Source organism: Cucurbitaria berberidis, assembly GCF_010015615.1.
Source record: "Cucurbitaria berberidis CBS 394.84 unplaced genomic scaffold K460scaffold_2, whole genome shotgun sequence".
Classification (NCBI taxonomy): Eukaryota; Fungi; Ascomycota; class Dothideomycetes; order Pleosporales; family Cucurbitariaceae; genus Cucurbitaria; species Cucurbitaria berberidis.
In genome coordinates this window covers 5937632-5955369 of record NW_024468936.1, presented here as the reverse complement: position 1 = coordinate 5955369, position 17738 = coordinate 5937632, and the positions used below count along the sequence as shown (strand labels likewise).

General features: G+C 51.2%; 7 protein-coding genes across 7 annotated transcripts; 4 read left to right on the top strand and 3 right to left on the bottom strand.

The window, feature by feature from the left end:
* Positions 1–165: 165 nt before the first annotated feature.
* On the bottom strand, positions 166–978 carry K460DRAFT_365062 (uncharacterized protein). Its single transcript, XM_040933112.1, has 4 exons — positions 906–978; positions 714–792; positions 479–568; positions 166–422 (listed from the first exon to the last, which is right to left on the bottom strand). Exons 1-4 carry the CDS (start codon positions 911–913, stop codon positions 390–392), a joined length of 210 nt encoding a protein of 69 aa, XP_040791718.1. The 5' UTR covers positions 914–978; the 3' UTR covers positions 166–389.
* Positions 979–1155: 177 nt separating this feature from the next.
* K460DRAFT_375856 (uncharacterized protein) lies at positions 1156–3744 on the top strand (the record flags this gene model as incomplete). The annotated part of the gene is made up of 2 exons (XM_040934815.1): positions 1156–3674; positions 3723–3744. 2 exons carry the CDS (start codon positions 1156–1158, stop codon positions 3742–3744), a joined length of 2541 nt encoding a protein of 846 aa, XP_040791717.1.
* A 2806-nt stretch (positions 3745–6550) lies between these two features.
* K460DRAFT_86056 (uncharacterized protein) lies at positions 6551–7199 on the top strand. The gene has a single exon (XM_040938760.1). It carries the CDS (start codon positions 6657–6659, stop codon positions 7011–7013), a length of 357 nt encoding a protein of 118 aa, XP_040791716.1. The 5' UTR covers positions 6551–6656; the 3' UTR covers positions 7014–7199.
* K460DRAFT_86062 (uncharacterized protein) lies at positions 7179–8403 on the top strand. Its single transcript, XM_040938761.1, has one exon. It carries the CDS (start codon positions 7386–7388, stop codon positions 8061–8063), a length of 678 nt encoding a protein of 225 aa, XP_040791715.1. The 5' UTR covers positions 7179–7385; the 3' UTR covers positions 8064–8403.
* A 1225-nt stretch (positions 8404–9628) lies between these two features.
* On the bottom strand, positions 9629–11188 carry K460DRAFT_305018 (uncharacterized protein). Its single transcript, XM_040929994.1, has 2 exons — positions 11153–11188; positions 9629–11091 (listed from the first exon to the last, which is right to left on the bottom strand). The coding sequence occupies exon 2, from the start codon at positions 10985–10987 to the stop codon at positions 9905–9907; it is 1083 nt and encodes a 360-aa protein (XP_040791714.1). The 5' UTR covers positions 10988–11091; positions 11153–11188; the 3' UTR covers positions 9629–9904.
* Positions 11189–11912: 724 nt separating this feature from the next.
* On the top strand, positions 11913–12542 carry K460DRAFT_404393 (uncharacterized protein; the record flags this gene model as incomplete). The annotated part of the gene is made up of 1 exon (XM_040936721.1): positions 11913–12542. The coding sequence occupies one exon, from the start codon at positions 11913–11915 to the stop codon at positions 12540–12542; it is 630 nt and encodes a 209-aa protein (XP_040791713.1).
* Positions 12543–12829: 287 nt separating this feature from the next.
* Positions 12830–16557, bottom strand: K460DRAFT_277751 (uncharacterized protein; the record flags this gene model as incomplete). Its single annotated transcript, XM_040928203.1, has 3 exons — positions 12830–14341; positions 14404–15949; positions 16004–16557. The coding sequence occupies 3 exons, from the start codon at positions 16555–16557 to the stop codon at positions 12830–12832; spliced, it is 3612 nt and encodes a 1203-aa protein (XP_040791712.1).
* Between the last annotated feature and the right edge of the window lie 1181 nt (positions 16558–17738).

The following is a 17738-nucleotide window of genomic DNA, read 5'->3' as shown; positions in this document are numbered from 1 at the left end:
CTTGACCAGAAGTAGGAGTTGCAAAGCGTCATGAAGAATGCAGTCGTAGCTATTCACTGTTCATCAATCATCTAGTCCCTCCATATGCAAAGGTCGTTTGTCGGGTGAAATCATCAAAGTGGCTTTGAACATGATTCGTTGTCTATGGGCAATTGCCTTTGTGTTCCGGAGCTTTCTAGCACTGACAAAAGGAAGCAAGCAGCCATCACGACCCAGACAGCAGAATGGACAGTGTTCCACGAGTGCATTGACTGACTGTGCTCTATCCGACCTGGACAAAAGAGTCAAGATGATTTGCAGGTTTGTTGATTGTTTGTACATTGTAGCAGACGAAACATGCTCCCACGCGGCCCCTAGCTAGAGACTCTACTCATAGCATAGTATGCAATCTAAGCCTTCTTTCCATACCAAGTCTTGTGTCCCTACAATGCCATCAGTCACGGCACATCACCTCACGTAGCTAGAGGAAATGACTTACCAGGAGCATGCGGAACATCATGTACATGCTGGCGCCGAAGCTGGTGAAAAGGAGAGCCTTGTACGCGGGGATCATGAACTTGCCACGGGCCTAGACGCGGAAAGTATCAGCACTTATTACTCCATGCCCCGGGTGTCCCAAAGCCAGGCTGCAATGACCAAGCACTCGTTTGTCGCATGCTTGCACGTCGCATTCCTCAAGACTTCCCAGGCTGTTCAACATCCAGACAACGCACCTTCTCCCAGGTCCTCAAGCCATCGTGCTTCTGGAATTCGCGCTGATAATAGGGGACGCGGTTCTCGCGGTAGACCCAGCTGCAAAAGTGTCAGTACCGAACTATGAGCGGGAAGCCGGGTGGGCGCAGATTGGGCTGTCGCAGCGCATTCCGCCGCTCGTGACAGCGACTACAGCTGCGGAATAGACGTACCCTGCCATTATGAAGAGTGGGGAGGTGTATTGGCGCTGTCGCGGGGGCAATGGGTGGATTGGGGCGTGTGTCGGGACGTTGGAGTTGCAGGTCGAATGATCCGTCAGAGGAAGTCAGCCAGCGCCAAGGCGCGCTTAGCTGCTTTGGGCCGCATCAACTTTCGCAACTTGAAGCTGGACCTTTGAGCAGCATTGAGAGCGCGATTACTGCCGCCAATGGACTGATATCGCGCCTTTACTTCGTCTTGTTGATGCCACCGGCCCTGGACAGGCTCCTCGTCAGCCCGTCTGCCCTGAGACTCCTGCGATCTATCGTCAATGCTCCCGAGCTTCCTGCAGCATGCTCCACGGCTGCGAATTGCTGTCCTTCGAAAACTTCACGCCGCACCTACTCGAACAGTCCAAAGCCTTCCGTGCAGCAGAAATGGAGACGATGGCAGGATGCGACGACCAAAGAAGAGACTGCAAGGCGAGAGACTGTGCGCCGATTCCTCGAAGCAGAAGACAGGGACCATGGTACATTGAGCACAGGGGCAGACAAAGCCAACGATGAGGCAGCGTGGGCTGTGACTCTAGCACGACAAGAGAGAGTCTCTCGGCTGCCAGGCATTCGTGCTGTCTGGAGGTCACTACGCCATCAAGGGCATCACCTACCCACCGCCGAGACACCAGACGCGGACTTCCTATGGGGTACATTCATTAAGAACCCACTGCTTGTAGAGAAAGTCATAGACCATGCATCTGAATTGCTTCAAAAGACTGGCAATACATATCCCCGCCTCTACGACCTGATCCTAGGCTACTGGCTTTCACGGGAGCCCAGAAAGGCTTTGAGCTACCATCACCAAATGCTAGTGAAGCTAAATCTGAGGAAGCTTCCTTTGCGACAATTGGCGCATCTTGGGCGAACGACGTTCAGTCCTGCAGCATGGGAGGCGCTGATGGATATCTACCGCAATAGCAATGAGCGCAACCTTTACGACGAGACAGTGCCTCCACTCATCGAGCAGGGAAACATTAATATGGCACGTCGATGGCATGCACTCTGCACATCTCGAGGCGACCTGCCCTCTGAGTCTGCCGCATCCCATCCTGTGGTTCATATATTTACTGCCGAGATGTCGAATATTTCGACCCCTAAAATGCGATTCAATACGAAACCTACGTCGAAAAACCCGAAGCGGAACGCCGGCGGATATAATAAGGAGCTCATGCAACGACTGCTGGGCCGCGACACCGCCCCAGTACGTTTCGAAGACTCGTTCTGCGCAAGATTGTTCGCAACCAGAACCTTCCCGCCGGAATCTATCATGCAAGGGCTTGCCCTAGTGGGGGTGAACGAGATTGGGCCTCTGGCGGTACTCGCAATGGCAGCGCGAACACAACCTATAGAGGAGTTACCGAGACGATTCGAAGAGCTAAGAGCAGCTGGCATCGCATTGCAAGGCTGTGTGTTCTCATTAGCTCTAGAGAAGTTTGCTATGGAGCAGAAGTGGCAACTGGTGCACAGTATGCTCAACAGCGATCAGCATCCGGATGTCTTTGGTCTCGCCAAGGTACAACGAAAGTTACTGGAATACTACCTCGATCAGGGGGACTTGGTGCAGGCTCAGCGTACCCTCGCTATACTAACACTCTTCCACAATGACTCTAGTGCAGAGTCGTGGAATCTTCTCCTGCAAGTCTACATCAAACGCTCCGGACCACGTCATGTTATGGAAGTGCTCCAGGACATGCGAAGCCGGGGCGTTATGTTGTCTTTCGAATCGATCATGGCTATCAAAGATTTGCTACGGCAGCGACGGCCAGGACATAAGCCGGGAGTGTCAACTCGAGGTAGATTTGATGACTTGCGTTTCGTCACTCGCGTCTTCATGTCTATTCTAGAGTCTGGTATGGGAGCCATTGGTCCAACAGAATGGCGCGAGATTATACGTCGATTCGGGATGCTCGGGCGCTTCAGGGAGCTCAGACGGCTCTTACTCTGGCTGTTATGCTGGTATGCACCAAGGAGCAGCCGCCAATTTGCCAGCCTCCCCGAGTCGCCGTTCCTGAAGCCAGCAACGGCAAAGCTACGCGCTGCATATCCTGAACGCCATCATTATTTTCACTTTCCCACAACGATCACGCAACGCGAGAACGTACTGCACCCCATTCGCCTACTCTTTACACCTTCACTTCAACAAGGCCTGATTACATGGGGCTTTAGAGCCGGTCTCCTCCCGAACGCGCATTTGGAGCAGTCTATGTTTGGCTCCACGCTTGAAAAAAAGCACTATCGCCAGCGACTCCTTCGGAGCCAAACTCTCAAACGACTTGATTGGAGTATCGGCCTCCGCACTGTCCTTGAGCTTCGCGACCTTGGTCTCCATTTGCACCAACATACGGTCGTCAAAGCGCTGCAGATGCAGTTTGTTGTCTTGTTCGGTCGCGGACGATCTAAAAAGAAAGAGAATAGGATGATGGAGGATGTGAACACCATACCATATGCAAGGTATATACAAGAGGTCAATAAGATATGCGGGAGAATGCTGTTCAGGGAGCCAACTCTTCTTGGGAAAGGTATACCGCATCTGCGTACGTGGCATCCAAGATTGCGGCGGAATCCCAATCGCAGAGGGTCGATTAGTCTCAATGCGATTCTGGGACCACAGTGGCGGCAGCAGAGCAGGACAGACAACGAGAGCGATGAAAGGGCAGCTAAGGATACAACTGCTCTTGAAGAGCTTCAGAAGCATTTCTTGGCGCAAGCAAAAGCAATCGACCCAACGTTTAAGCCTCGCGACTAGGCCAAGGGAGGTAGAGTCGCTTTACTGAGCAAAGACGCAGGAACGCGGTGAAAGTAGCGGCATCACAGTAAGTGGGTGCTGATATGTATCCATTATATCCGTAATTCTCATCGTCATGAGCCCCTTTCTGTATATCACCTGTGTGTACCCTTAGAAGCCTATATCAATTTGTGTTTTCATCTCTCCCTGCCTTCTTCTCCATGTCCCAATCTCGCAAACCCTTTCCCCACTTTGTATCGCGGCATTGGATCTTACTACATACATCTTAGGATGTATCTGAAGATCAGGAAACCCAAGACGCTTAAGAGACCAATGACTCTATCTGTATCTCACCGCCGAGCGGCCCAGGAAGATCGAAGACCGTTACATTATCAACGATATGATCTTCGGCCTCATGTCAACGAAGTACACGGCTCGTCTACGCCATCTCTACGGGCCGTTGAAGGACCGACGATGCTACTCGCCAATCCGTTCAGTCCGCAGATCTTTCAAGCATGAAGCGGTGAGGCTAGAAAACGGCTCTTGTTTCAAGAAGGAAATGATTGATGCAGTACATCATCGCCAAATTAGAGGGTAAATATTTGTCACCAGATATGAGTCGTGGAGACTTCGTCTATAGTCTGGGCGGTGGTTGTAGGATGCGCGCCAAGTCAGAGACTTGTGAAGTATGGTGACGTAGTCGGTGAGATGTTTCAGGCTTGTGATGGGGCCTTGTTGGACCTTTTAAGCGAGAAGCAGTTGGCGAAGAGGTGCGATCATCAGCGATGTAACTGCGGAGGTACTCGGTTATGACGGTCCGAGATAAGTCCGGGAGGATGCGCTCTATACAAGAGACGCTCAAGATTGGTGGTATCATAGAGGCCGAATTCGGGATTGATGGACAGCGGGTGAAGGTGGAGAGCGGCAGCGTCTAAACTTATATCCTAGCGGTGAAAGCCTCACATAGTAGGAGGTGATTAGTGAGATTTGTCCGCGTTATTGAGCGGCTCGTGGAAAGTAGTCTGAACTGTTGTGGGACCGAAGTTGATACGAATATTGACAAGATTGGAAGCAACACATTGCGAAAAGTGTCACTATCATAGCATTTGCAAGATAGCAAGGAGATGAAGGGGTAATTCAAACTACAAGTTTGTAAGCTAAGGGAGAGTAGTCTTGAGGCTGTCGTGAAGCGCTGTGGATATTTGCTCCGCTGAAAAAGCGGTGTGTGGCGGTGAAAACTACTACCTCTGGCAGATTGAGCTTCGGTCCGAGAGTTGGCCCGCCTCGGTCGAATCAACAAGAGGATGAGTGATTCTACAATGAGTCTTGGTGCCTAAGATTGGGTTGACCAAGTGCAATGTAAGACCTGATTCCACATTGGGCATCAATTTTTGTTTACCTGCTACATACTTACGAGCCTTTAGTAATCGACACTGGATACCAGGAAAATTACAGTGTCTGGAGAGATACTAGGGTAAGCCGTGAATCCCGTAACTAGCATCAGGTTCCAGTTCTGGCGCGATGCTTCGCTAGAGTCTATGATCGTGGAAATTGTTTGGGAGCGTTCAGGAGATTTCTTGTGACATACACAGCGTATCCTCAAAGGGCTCGTTCTGAGACCGGCACGCCCAGAAAGGATGCTAAGTTTATCTTTCAGGGCCCTGACTATAGTCAGAACTAGAGACTCAATCAGCAAAGGTAAGCTGAGTACTGGGAAATCATCTGGCTTGCTTTCAACCGCCACCCCATTCGAAATATATCAAGATTGAGCGTTGTCGTTGCTCTCTTCCGAATGTCTAGGCGAAGCATCGCTATCTTCACATATTGGCTAGAGGATAGGAGAGCTGCGGGTGTTCGAAGACAGCAACTGAGATCTAGTGTTTCGGCTTTCAAAGCCTCCTCCCTCAACTGTAGGGGAATATGCGAAAAGGTTGCGAATACGTTCGGACTACTCCGAACAGCAAGGGGCATATCGTGGTCCAGGTGACACAACCTTGGGTGCGATATAGTTCTGAGTCAGATATTGAGAGCCGCGAACTCAAAGAGGCGCGGTCAGAAACAGGATACACCCTCCACACGAGGAATATTAATAGGGCTGCGTAAGCTGGAATATGGGCACTGGTGGCGGTGTCAGTCACGTCTCGATAACAAATACCAATATTGACCTACTCACAGCGTCTAGATTATTCGCGCTACAAGCCGGCCAAGTGAGCCGGATCTATTGAGTTCCTGGTGAGAAATAGGCCATCCCGAAGCCTCAGTGGTCAGAACTGGTATTCCCAAGCGATATGTTTAATGCTGGCTGGCTGGAGGTGGAGCCTAGCTGAACGGTGGCGTGCGACACTGGAACACCAGATCATATGTCAATGCAGCATGGCAAACTTATTCAGCACCCTTCAAATAACGCGTAAAGATGTAATGATACTGTCAGTTCGCGAGGCTTTGATTGGTGCGATGGTGTTTGGGAGCCGCATCACCTGGAACATATTCAGGGCTTAGCTTTGTTCATGACCATTTGAAGATTGATGAATCCTCGGAAAAGGTTTGTTGGAGGGTCTGATCAGCAAGGGCCAAACGAAACGTTCACGCAAGTGGCCTCGTCACCCCGTGGTGGGACGCCCAGGCTGAATGTAGCCAGCTTGGGGTAACTCACCGTCGGTCAGCGCCCGCCATGAGCACCAGCGAGAAGTGTGTGAGCAAACAGGGTGTATGGCTTGACGAAACCAGCTAAGCTGATTAGAAGTGTGAGAGAGAATGAGGTTGGGATAGATTACAGTACAAAGATGGTCAGTCGTGATGCCATCAAATCGGTGTGACATGCCCCGCCGCTACCGGTAGCGCCAGATCACCCGGCATGCTTCGGCCCTTCGCTCCACCTTCATACTTCATTTTCGCTCCAACTTGGACAATTGCGCTGTCGCTCTCCTGCGATAGCCTGCCCATTTTGTGGAGACTCCCTCGCGAGATCGTCAATTCCTGTACTAATGGCCGTCTTGTCCTTGCTGCAACATCTGGTGGTCAGTTCGTGCATGGGACTTGAAGCCGCAGATGACCTTGCCCCAAGGTGGTGTAGGAGTCTGTCACCTGGATGGTCAGCCATCCCTATGCCTGTCATTCATTCCTCTGCGCCTGAAAATTCCTACTCTTTAGTCCACGCTGAACTAAGCTTTCCGTCCACCACCCACACTAATGCAGCTGTAGGCCCTTTCTGCTGCAGGGCACTCTCCCAGAAAGACGTCTTACCTCTGAACATAAGTACGGCACGAGTCCTTCCAAATATGCCCCTCATATTCGGTAAACCCAGGGAGGAAATTGGCATTCGACGGATTTCCTATCTCTGAACACCTTTTCTCGCTTGCCTCGTCCCTCTACTAGGCAGTCACCTGCTAGGCAACACAACAAAACTTGTCTCATCTCAGTCCTTCCTGACGCTGCGCCCTCCTGTGACTCGACCAGAGGCCGTACGCCCTAGACCCGCATATAAACCTTGCGGTGCTCAACTCTACAGTTAGCGAAACTACACCTCCACGTTCATACTTGCGCCAACCCGTGCCTTCACACTGCTCTTCCTGGAATCGACCGGCCGGAAGAGGAGAGGCAAGAAAGATACCCAGGTCTACTTCACCACTGTAAAGGTTGATTCAAGCACCAAGCGGTCGTTACCAGTTCGCCGATCCTCTCCATTTCGAGCTTTTAAAGATTTCATCTCCGCAATGCCATCCTACGCACGGAACCCTTATAGGTCCTACTCCTTCCCGCCATGCATCGAGACTATCGAAGGCGAACACCCCCAGGCGAACAATCTTCCAGATATCGACGAGGACCCTTTCTCTCACTTCATCACTCCAGTCAACGAAGAAGATGACCCATGGGAGCTCTCGTTGAGTGCCGGGATCCACGTTCCAGATGGACCTCGTACTACCAAGGCCTCCAAATTCAAGTCAAACGTCGCAGACAAATGGACTCGATATGTCAAAAACAATCACACTCAGCTTCATAGCCAGTACCACACTCCCACCATCCAGGAAGAGGACGAAGAGTCCTTCATGGGCCTCGATGACGATCGCTTGAACGACACACCGTCGATTGTGACACAGATTACCACACCGCGGATCACGATCACGGAGCCAACTCGGGGCCGAGCACAAGAGCTTGTTGCCCGCAAGGTGCAGAACCGTCGCCGAATGTCAAGAACACTATCTGGCCATCGTCACTCATGGCGGGAACCAAGCCCAGAGCTCTTCACCGTGGACGAGTCGGAAGAGGAAGAGAGCCCTGCACTCAGGCGCGCGAAGTCGAGAAAGGCCAAGGATGGTGCAGAGCGCCGGAGGTCGTCGACGAGGTCGAGGTCAAGAGTGAGGTTTGACGTTGCAGAAAGATCAAGACTGTAGGCAGGCGCATACCTAGACTGCATCACACATTTGCATTGGGAGGTGTTGAGGCGTCTTTGTCATTTGGACATTGTTGCATTTCATGGAGTTAGTTGTGTTTCTTGCACTGGTCGCAAAGCATTGTATGGCGTTCTAGTATCTCTTCTCTTCAGCATGCATATAGGGCATCTTGCATTGGGCGGCGTTCAACTTGAGCATTTACATACGTTGTTATGCAGCGCGCGATACGATAGCATTTGAAGGAGTTGTATTTAGCACATTTGGTTATATCATTGAATCAACATACCGGTATCATGATTACAACACCATCAAGTCCTCAGCATCCTCGCCATAACTTCTTGTAATCTGAGCACCTAAGATAACTCCCTCCCTTCAACTGGACATATCCGCACTTCACACTACCCTTGCAATATGCACCAGCCCCCACACTTAGTCCCGCTAAAGCTGCACCCTAACGAAGCGTGCATGTACCGTGACCTCACCCCGCATCTCACAACCACTTCGCGCCATCACGTCTTGTTAGAGAAAACATTTTCGCCGCGCTTACCGCTACTATCGCATGTTTTCACCCAAGCACGGCGGTACCACGGCCTCATGAAAGAGTAGCGGTGTTCGGCACCGTGCAGACGAACAACCTCATATCGCCTCACCTTTCCTCCCCGATCGTCCCGCGTATACTCCAACGAGGAAGGGAATTGCACAGCTTTAGCCAGCTCCTTCGCTCACAGAGCATACGTGTGTTTCAGAAGCCCATTGTCCAGTGAGACAGCGTTGAGGCTGAAAGTTTGAGTAACTGCCGTGGATCGTCCCGCTTGCCAAAGTCGCACTAGGACACTAAAGGTCGATCTTATCTATCCCGTGATGATCAGCTAGGGTTGGTGAAGTCCTCTTGATAGTGGGTCTTCGTTAGGAGGGGCTGCACGGGGCGTACTCTTTCACATGTACATCAGGTTGGCTCGCGTCGAGAATATGCATGCTAATGTGGATGGATCACAATTTGGGCCAATACACGACCAGGTGCAGGATCAGAATACATACAAAAGGCACACCTGTCCAGTAGACGACAGAGGCCCAGCGCTTTGATCACGAGTTCGTAAGTGTCTACAGGTAGTATGGCGTGCGTCGCGCCCGACGCCCGTGCAGGTGGTGTACAGGCCAGGAAATATGGGCTAGTACGCCATCGCGCAGCACTACGGTGCAGCATCGTGCAGTGAAAACCTACATGAAACGCACATATTTTGACGTAAATGCATTCGACTTTCATACAACCATTCACTGTATCAGTCCGTCTCGTGGCATGCAACAATCTCGGTTGATCGACGACGCAGTATAGAATACCCGGACGCGAGATGCAAGATACTGCGTACAAGTGGGGCGTATACTACTGCACCTTTCGGCGCCCCTATACTTGAAGAGCAAGTATACCGGTAATGACGTATTCAAGCATATACATGCTTACGCATGTCTATACCTCATAACATGTAATCGTCGATCTGCCCTTGGAGGATCAATGCCTGACTGGTCATTGAGTTGCGCGTGAGAAGGATTACAATGGTTTTGAGAGTGTCGATAGATTCGAAGTTGAACTCGAGGTAGGATACCAAGATACAATTACAAATGACTCCATCTCTCGTTAAATCGTATTAGCTTGCTACGTAACTATATTGTCCATATTTGGCAACAAACCCAAAGACCTGCTTTCCATATGCCGGGACCATTTTCCCAAACCCACAAGCCATGCCATGCCATGCCATGCCTTCCGTGATCGCTGTAAGTAACTAAACGCCATCGCAATGCAAAAGTTTCCAAACTCAAAATCTTAAACCCGATGCTGCAAGTGCCTATGATCCCAAAGCAACAGCCGCCACCACCGCAATAACAACAGCCAACGTACTCCCCTCTCTCTTCCCCACTCCACTCGTACCAGCGCCGCTTCCCTGCGTTAACGGTGCTGTACTAACACTCTTCCTCCCCGTCGCGCCCGTAACGCCATTCGCCGCATCCACACTCGCCATGGCGGGACCCACATTGAAGAAGTCGACAAGCACGAAAGTCGGTGGCTTCGCATACACACTGGTGCAGTTCTTGACCGAATCTCCTAGGCTTCCGAAGCCAGTCTGCGCATTCGTAACATTCGCATACGTCTCATTGGGCGACTGGATGAAAGTTTGCGATTGGTAGAGGAAGTGGTTCATGAGGAACATGCGACCTGAGGAGAGGGCTGCGGACGTGGTGCCGAGGCTTGTGGGACGGTCTGGCTTGCACGAATAGTTGCTCGGGTTTGTGTTCTCGTATTCATTCTCGAAGATGAACGTGAACTCGTCCATCAAGTATGGATACTGCGTTGATGGCTGACTGAGGGAGGCAACGAAAGTCATCAAGCGGGTGTTGTTCCCAATCAGACTGTCTAAGGTAGGCCAGGTTTGTGGGAGGGTGGTGGTCGAGGGTGGTTTGTATGCATATCTGTCTATGCCTGCTCCGCTGAACTGTGAACCCAAATCTGCGGGAGAGGCGTTGTCAGAGTTTACGAGCAGGATTGTAACGACATCGTTGGTGTTGGCATCCATCCAAGTTTTGATTTCTGATAGCCAGCTCTCCAGGGTCCCAGCATCTAGCAAGTTGCAGCTGCTATGACAAAGATGCCATTCTTTCGTTCCATTGGCTTGCTTTTCGTGTACCTGCGCAGAAAGTAACCGTACACCGGAATCGAGCTGTACAGTCGTATTATAGTAATGATTCCCGGATGTCGAGAACGACGTCTCCTTATTGCGAAGAAAGGGTGAATCGTGGGCTCCGAGATGTGTGATGTTGTTGTATGCCCGCCTACATAATGACGGTGAGTTGTTGCAGGCGTTCTGTGCGGAGGTGGTGGAGTAGAGGAGAGGTAGTAAAGTGGCCGCTTGAAGGAGACTTCTTAGAAACATGGTGATGTGTCGTGTGTGGCGAACGCTCTCAGCTCTCGTATTAAAGTGATTGTGTTCGTCAAACGTGACTCGTAAGTTGGAACAACCGCAAAGCACAAACAGTTCTTCAAGAACGTCAGGTGAGCGTAAAGCGAACGTCAAATAATTTCCTGGTGATATGCAAACCTTACAACGAGCGAAGCAGAAATATTCCGAACGCCACTAGGGCCCGGGGCACGTCGTTCTATTATACGATAAGCAGCGGGCTTCGCTCGTCTCAGCCGCGCAACCAAGCCCGGTTGGTAATCATGGAAACAGCTGGGCAGTGGACTCGTACGCATTGCGACTGTTGGGAGTGGATGGTGGAGACGCCATCAGCTATGAGCAACGAATGCACAGCCTTCAGAGCCGCGAAAGAGTTTCAGTCGTCGTCAGCCCTCCAGCCGAACGTACCGAGACGCCTCCGAAACATGGGGCGTCACGACCGGCAAATACCCGCAAATTCGGGACCTCAAGAAACCGTTGCTAGGGACTGCTGTTTGCGCAAGTAAGGTGCAGAGGGAGGTATATGCTGAAAGGGAGGGTAGTGCTGTCATTTTGATGGACCCTGAGGCGGGTGCTTTTTTTGGAGTGGCGGCGTGGCGGCGTGGCTCCATGGGGTTACTTGCGTCGATCTTCAGCCTTACAGCATAGCGCGTAGAGGATCGATGGCCCTAGGAGGTCATTGCGATTTGTTGAAGTGAAGTTACCTTGCGGTCCTTGTGTTCACTTGGATATCTATTATCATCTCAACTTCACGTTTCGGATCGTCAACAGCCAGCTACATAACCTTCGTCCTACGTCTCACCACACAGACATTGAACCTCGAGCTTGCAACGCGCAACAGGAGCCAACGTTACCCAACCCACAACCCTCCGTGGCTCCGTCCAAACCCCCATCCTCCGGCATGACAACCCTCCGCGCGCCCTCCTCCCTTCCCGCAACCAAACCCTCGCCCTCAATCCCTCCACCCCAGCTATCATGGCTTCAGGGCTCCTGGAACGTAACGCACTCGACGCTGCCAATGTGGAAGAAATCGCGCAACGTACGGATAACATACACACCCATCGCCGGTACCTCACCACTGCAAATCGACGATGTTGTGACCTATCAGAGTCTGAGTGCAACCAATATCAAGACTATACATGGTGTTGATAAGCCGTTTGAGGTACCGAACACCACACCCGCGTCTTCCAGCGGAGATGCCGAAGAAGGTACAGGCGGTGGCGTAGGAGACTCGAAAGTCGCGAGCATGGCATATCATTGGCGTGGAAAAGGCTGGCTCATGATCGCGTCCTCGAAGTGGGAGATACTCGGTTATGGCGACGAGCCGGCAACAGGAAACAGCTTTGTAGTCACTTACTTCGCGAAAACGCTGTTCACGCCTGCGGGTGTAGATTTCTACTCGAGAAAGGGCAGTCTGACACCTGAAACAGTGGAAAGTATCAAGGCGGGATTGACTGGCCTAGGCGGGGACGTTGCGAAGTTGGCGGGCGAGTTATTCGAGGTGAAGATGGATGGAGAAAGGACAGAGTGAGTTATGCGCTGACTGGACAACCGCCGAAGAGAGGGGCTAGAAAAGAGGAGTACGCTTGTGTTCTATTGAAGATACCCCGGGCGAGGCCTATGAGTTACCCTTCTTTCATTATTTCTCATCGACGCTAATATATCGACTTGTCTTTGATAGCCCTCGTTGAAGGTCAGGCTGTGTCTCATATCGTGAAACGCCACTGGTCGTACGTCAAAGGTCAAAATCATATCGCCAGCCCTGAGAGGAACCATCATCCCCGCCGGCCAGTTTCTTCATCATTCATTTGCGTTGAACTAGTCAAGCAAATTGACATACGCCTTACCTTTTCCTTTGCCCTTTGTCGAAGCCGCCTCCGCATACGAAAAGGTCTCCGTAAAACGACTTTGCTGCTCATGCTGAGCATCAGTAGCCTCGTCGAGATCAAGATCGAGAAGCAACTTCGTGTTTCTTGAAGTCGAAGCCTTCTCTGGAGAGACTTGGATGAGCTTCGTAGACGCGGACGAAGGTCCCGCGGAAGGCCCTGCAGGTAGTGTGGCATTGCGAATACTCTCGAGAAACTGAGCTTCTTGTTCCCTCACCTTTTGCAACACTTGGGCATCGTCAACCTGGGCACCTCCACTCGCATATGCCTCCCACTGCTCGGTCGTACTGTCGAATCCTTGTGGAGTCGTCGCGCGCTGCACTGGGTTTATAGGACCCTGAAAGTTGGTATCGAGCATCAGATTGCGCGACGTGGAAGGTGGCGGTCGGGACGAAGTAGTGCCGTTAGACATCTGCTTCAACATAGACTTTGTCCCGTTGTTGCAAAACTTGACCTGGCATTTGCAGGGATCGCAGCAAATCGCAACACATGGATGACCACAGGATTCCAAGCGTTTGCTACACCTCTGTGTACAGTTCATGTTTTCGTGGTCGAAAGGGTGACATCGATACGGGCAATAATGTCCGCAAGGCAGATAGCCGTCGCACTTCACGTCGCAACCGCCTTGAATGCAGTCAAAATCCTCCGGCTCTTCGATCCATGTCTTGCGTTTATGGTTGCTGCATTCGAGCGGGAGCTGATAGCCAACGCGTCGCACCTGGCCCGTCGAAACCTTTACCTTCTTGTTGCCGTACATTAAGTCGATAACAGCGCCCCACGTACCACTCTCACGAGCTAGAAGCTCTCCATTCCCAAAAATGTAGAAGCCACGTTTTGCTCGAGAGAGTGCGACACATGCCCTGTTGTCGGAATTCAAAAACCCAATGGCGTGGTTCCGGTTCGAGCGAACTAGAGAAAGCAGCACGATGGAATTTTCTTCGCCCTGATAGGAATCTACAGTAACGACCGTGATTCCTGGGTATGCTCGTAAGTTTGGGTGTTCCCGAAGCTTCTTGTTAATGGTCTTTCGTTGTCCATTGTAGAAGGTCAGCACGGTAATCTCCAGGGCGTTGACGCCATTAAGCACGAGGTAGTTGAAGAAGCCGACAATCATGTCCGCCTCCCTCGCATTCATGGATGACATGTTCGCGTCGCGGGATTCGGGCCACTCATGACAAAAGAAGAACGAGTTATTCCCTCCCATCCCCTCAACAGGCGGGCGGTTGCTGGGATCCTTTACGCTGACGTGGTCCCTTAGTGTATCTTCGTAGATGGGGTATAGAAGTCGTCGTATCTCCGGTATCATGCGTCGTTGACGCGTTAATGTATCGAACTCTACGTCGTTCCAAACAAGTCGCTCGAACAGGGATAGATTGAGATAGTAGGGCTCGTCTTCGAAAGCTCTCACCTGAGTATGGGGACGCAATTGTTGATGGTCACCGACCTTAGTAGAAGTGTAAAGTTAGCGTAAATCCTACATGTAGTTCTCAAGTGGCTATTACTTACGAGTATCAAATGCTCCAGACTCGGGAAACAAGCCGCCGTAACCGGGGCTTCAAGCGTCTCGGCAGCCTCCTCTACAAGGCAAACTCGTGGCCGAAGGGCTGAAAGCAAGGCGCGATACTTAGATAGACCGGTCGTAGTGCAGCCGATAATACGTGCATCGCGCAGGATACGCACGTCCTCCTCCCAGAGGCCGACCTTGCGCTGCAGCACATTTTCACTGTACTTTTTCGCAATCTTGCGGACTTCCACCAGAACGAGCTTCTTCACCTCACGCATGAAGTAGTTGTAGACTGCGCCGCGATCCGGGACCCGGATCATGGTCAGATCGTCCGTCTCGCGCAATAGGTCTTGGATCTCGAGGGTGGTCAGTAACGAGCCTCCTTTTCCCGTATAGTTGTCGCTCAGTAATGTCACAGGCCCAGGAAGAGCCTCTGAGAAGTCGTCATCTTGGGTGCCAGCCTCTGCCTCGAGCTCCTTCAGCTGTTCGACTTCGAAGTCTTCCTCTTCATACCCCCATCCATAGTCTTCTGGGCCGATCGGTCTAGTGCATGGTGCAATACACTTACCTAGCCATTGCTCCATCAAGATGCCTGGGCTGTCAGTGGGCGAGATACCCATGATGTAACGCGAGTCCATCTCCAATGATTCTGCTTGATTTTTGGTAAGGAGTCCGAGGCGCAGCAATACCTTATGATCAAGTGGCGGCTTGTTTGCTTCCAAGGGTGCGAGAAGCATTTGACACTCGTTGGTTAGCTTCTTCATTGCGATTGTAGCCTGCGCCTTCTGGCTTCCTGGCTGCTTCTGTTGAGGCACATTTGACCTCACTTCCCAAAGCGTCCTCGTCTTGATTTGCTTATCCTTACTCCGTCCCCCCAATCGAATGTAGTTGGGCTCGAACTGCGAGGTGTGTCGAAGTAATTGATCCACGGCGTGATTGGTCTGTGCCGTGACAATGATCGGTGCATCGTCTCTACGCAGGTTATCGCAGGCAATTTGCAATTCAACAACGGAAACAAATGTCTTCCCGGTACCAGGAGGGCCTTGAACGATGGCCAATTCGCTTGTGAGCATGCGTTTGAGTGCCTTACTTTGGGATTTATCCAGCGAGTGCGACGATGTAGACGGCCAGTCTTCCAGAACGTTGACGTTCTCGAAATCCGTGCTCTCCTCCAGACTCACGAGAGAGCTAAGATTTACGTATGGGTTATGTCGTATGTACGCCGGAGGTTCCACGTTCTTCTGAGCGTGGACGAGATACTTTGACATTGGGAACGGTTCTCTCATCAAATGCTGAAGGGCTAGTAGTGTATGCCGACTCGCCTCGAAGAAGCTAGCACGACATTCTACCATTATCCACTTGCGCATAGGGTCAATCTCCTGGTCTTCTGGGCGCGCAAAGAAGAGATCGATCTCAGGCGGATTCTGCCCTAGCGCCGAGAGAGGTCGTGCGGCTATTGTGGCGAGCACACATTGAGTCTGAAACGCATCGTCCACGGGCGAGAGGGCTACGAGTGTGCCAGTGATGAGTCTCTTGGACTGCTCCCATCTGATATTGGTAAACAGGTGCAGACTGACATGGTTCGGCTGCGTGATCACTTACCTGATTTGCTTTTGGACGCGACTAAGAGAGAAAGCAACACGTGTTGCTAGGCCTCGAGGTGAAAAGACGAGGGAAGTGATGTACACAGGATCATATATGCCGATACTCTGATTTGTATACTCGGCTTCGTATTTGAATGGATGGGCACGAACCTCATCGAGTGCTTCACGAAGTGGTCGGATAGCGTCCTCGCGCAGAAGCTCATATTTGGTGCGCAAGTAATCTTCATTGTTTTCATACGGCCCGTCAACCTTGTGGGGACGAATGCTCTCATCCAACTCGATGAGTGTATTAGGCTCGGTGAAGGTAACGGGCTTTTCGCGTAGAACCTCTGCAGGACTCGGGATCTCCGGCTTGTGGAGCCATGTGTCACCTTTAACAGGCTTCTTTAAGGGCTGGAAATACTCGCGGATATCATTATTCATGCGTGACGGTCCCGACTTAGGAACGTTGTCGTCAGGTATTGAGCTGTTGTTGAAGAAGGGAGCGTCACTGAACCGCTCGCGGAGGTGAGCGTTGACCTCGCCGTCTGTAGTGTGGTGAGCGAGGCGCATTGAGATTGAGGGAGAAATGAGGTTGAAAGACGTAAAGATGGGAGTTGGGTACGACCCGTTGGAGGCAACGCATAGGCAATGTCTCTCTCGTGCTGATTGCGAAACATGAAGACTTACCATCTTGCTCCGCACCGGCCAAGCTTGCGAACGTGTTGTCTCTGTGGGTAGCCGTGCTGCGGCCTCCTCGCTGATTGGGTCTTTTGCGAGCGCCCCGTGGCATGTTTGCCTGATGGCTCAGTGTGTGACTCAAGTTTGTTAGAATAGGAAACGAAAGATACGCGTGAATATATTGTTGTTACGTGGCTTGCGTGCCAAAAGCTCGCAGTGAAGCGCAAACAAACAATCACGTAATCCGCCATTCACGGAAGGTGCGCCCCGACATGACAAACGATCTGACAGACAAGTGAAGAACCATAATGACTGAGAAGACTCGCTTCACTTGACTTAGCTAGAGAGGACTGGATCTGACCCTGTTATGAAAGCGGCCAGTGGAGTTGACCATTTTACTTGAACTAAGAAGAGATCCCACCATGTATGAAAGAAACCTATTGTGAAATGTTCCACGCTAACGTCTACCGGGGTTTGGAGCAGTCATGCAAAAACAAGTTTTGACACTTCCAACCTCGCATGGAGTAGTCAAGGTATTTGTACTATTACTCAGTAAGTAGAGCTATAAAAACAAAAGAGCAAGATAGCAAGGGAGACAATTAAAAGAATAGTTGCGAGAAACCCATAAGGGAGAAGACCTCAGCCGTTCGCGCCAGAGAAATGCATGCCCATATCATCTATGCAGTTATTGACCGTTTAGTAACTATAGCTAGTTAGAGATGATGTTGGTACTAACAATCTAGTAACGATAAATTCTGTTGAATTCGTAGTGGGTTTGCAGCGATGCATGAAGCTAGCAGATGAACTTGGGTGTTTGTTGAAGCCGGAGATGTCGACTAATTGATTGGCAGTGCGGCTATGGCAGTGAATGAAACGACACTTACGAAGTAGGCCTACTCCTGCAAGCAGTGTTTGTCCTTGCCTTCAATTACCACGAATCTTCAATCGTTCTAGATGAGAGACCTGCAAGAAAGCGCATCAGCGACGAATACCCTGCATTGCGCCATTAGTTGAGAGTGACACAGAGTCCAAGACCTCTAACACCCCATTTTCAAATGTATCCATCAGATTAG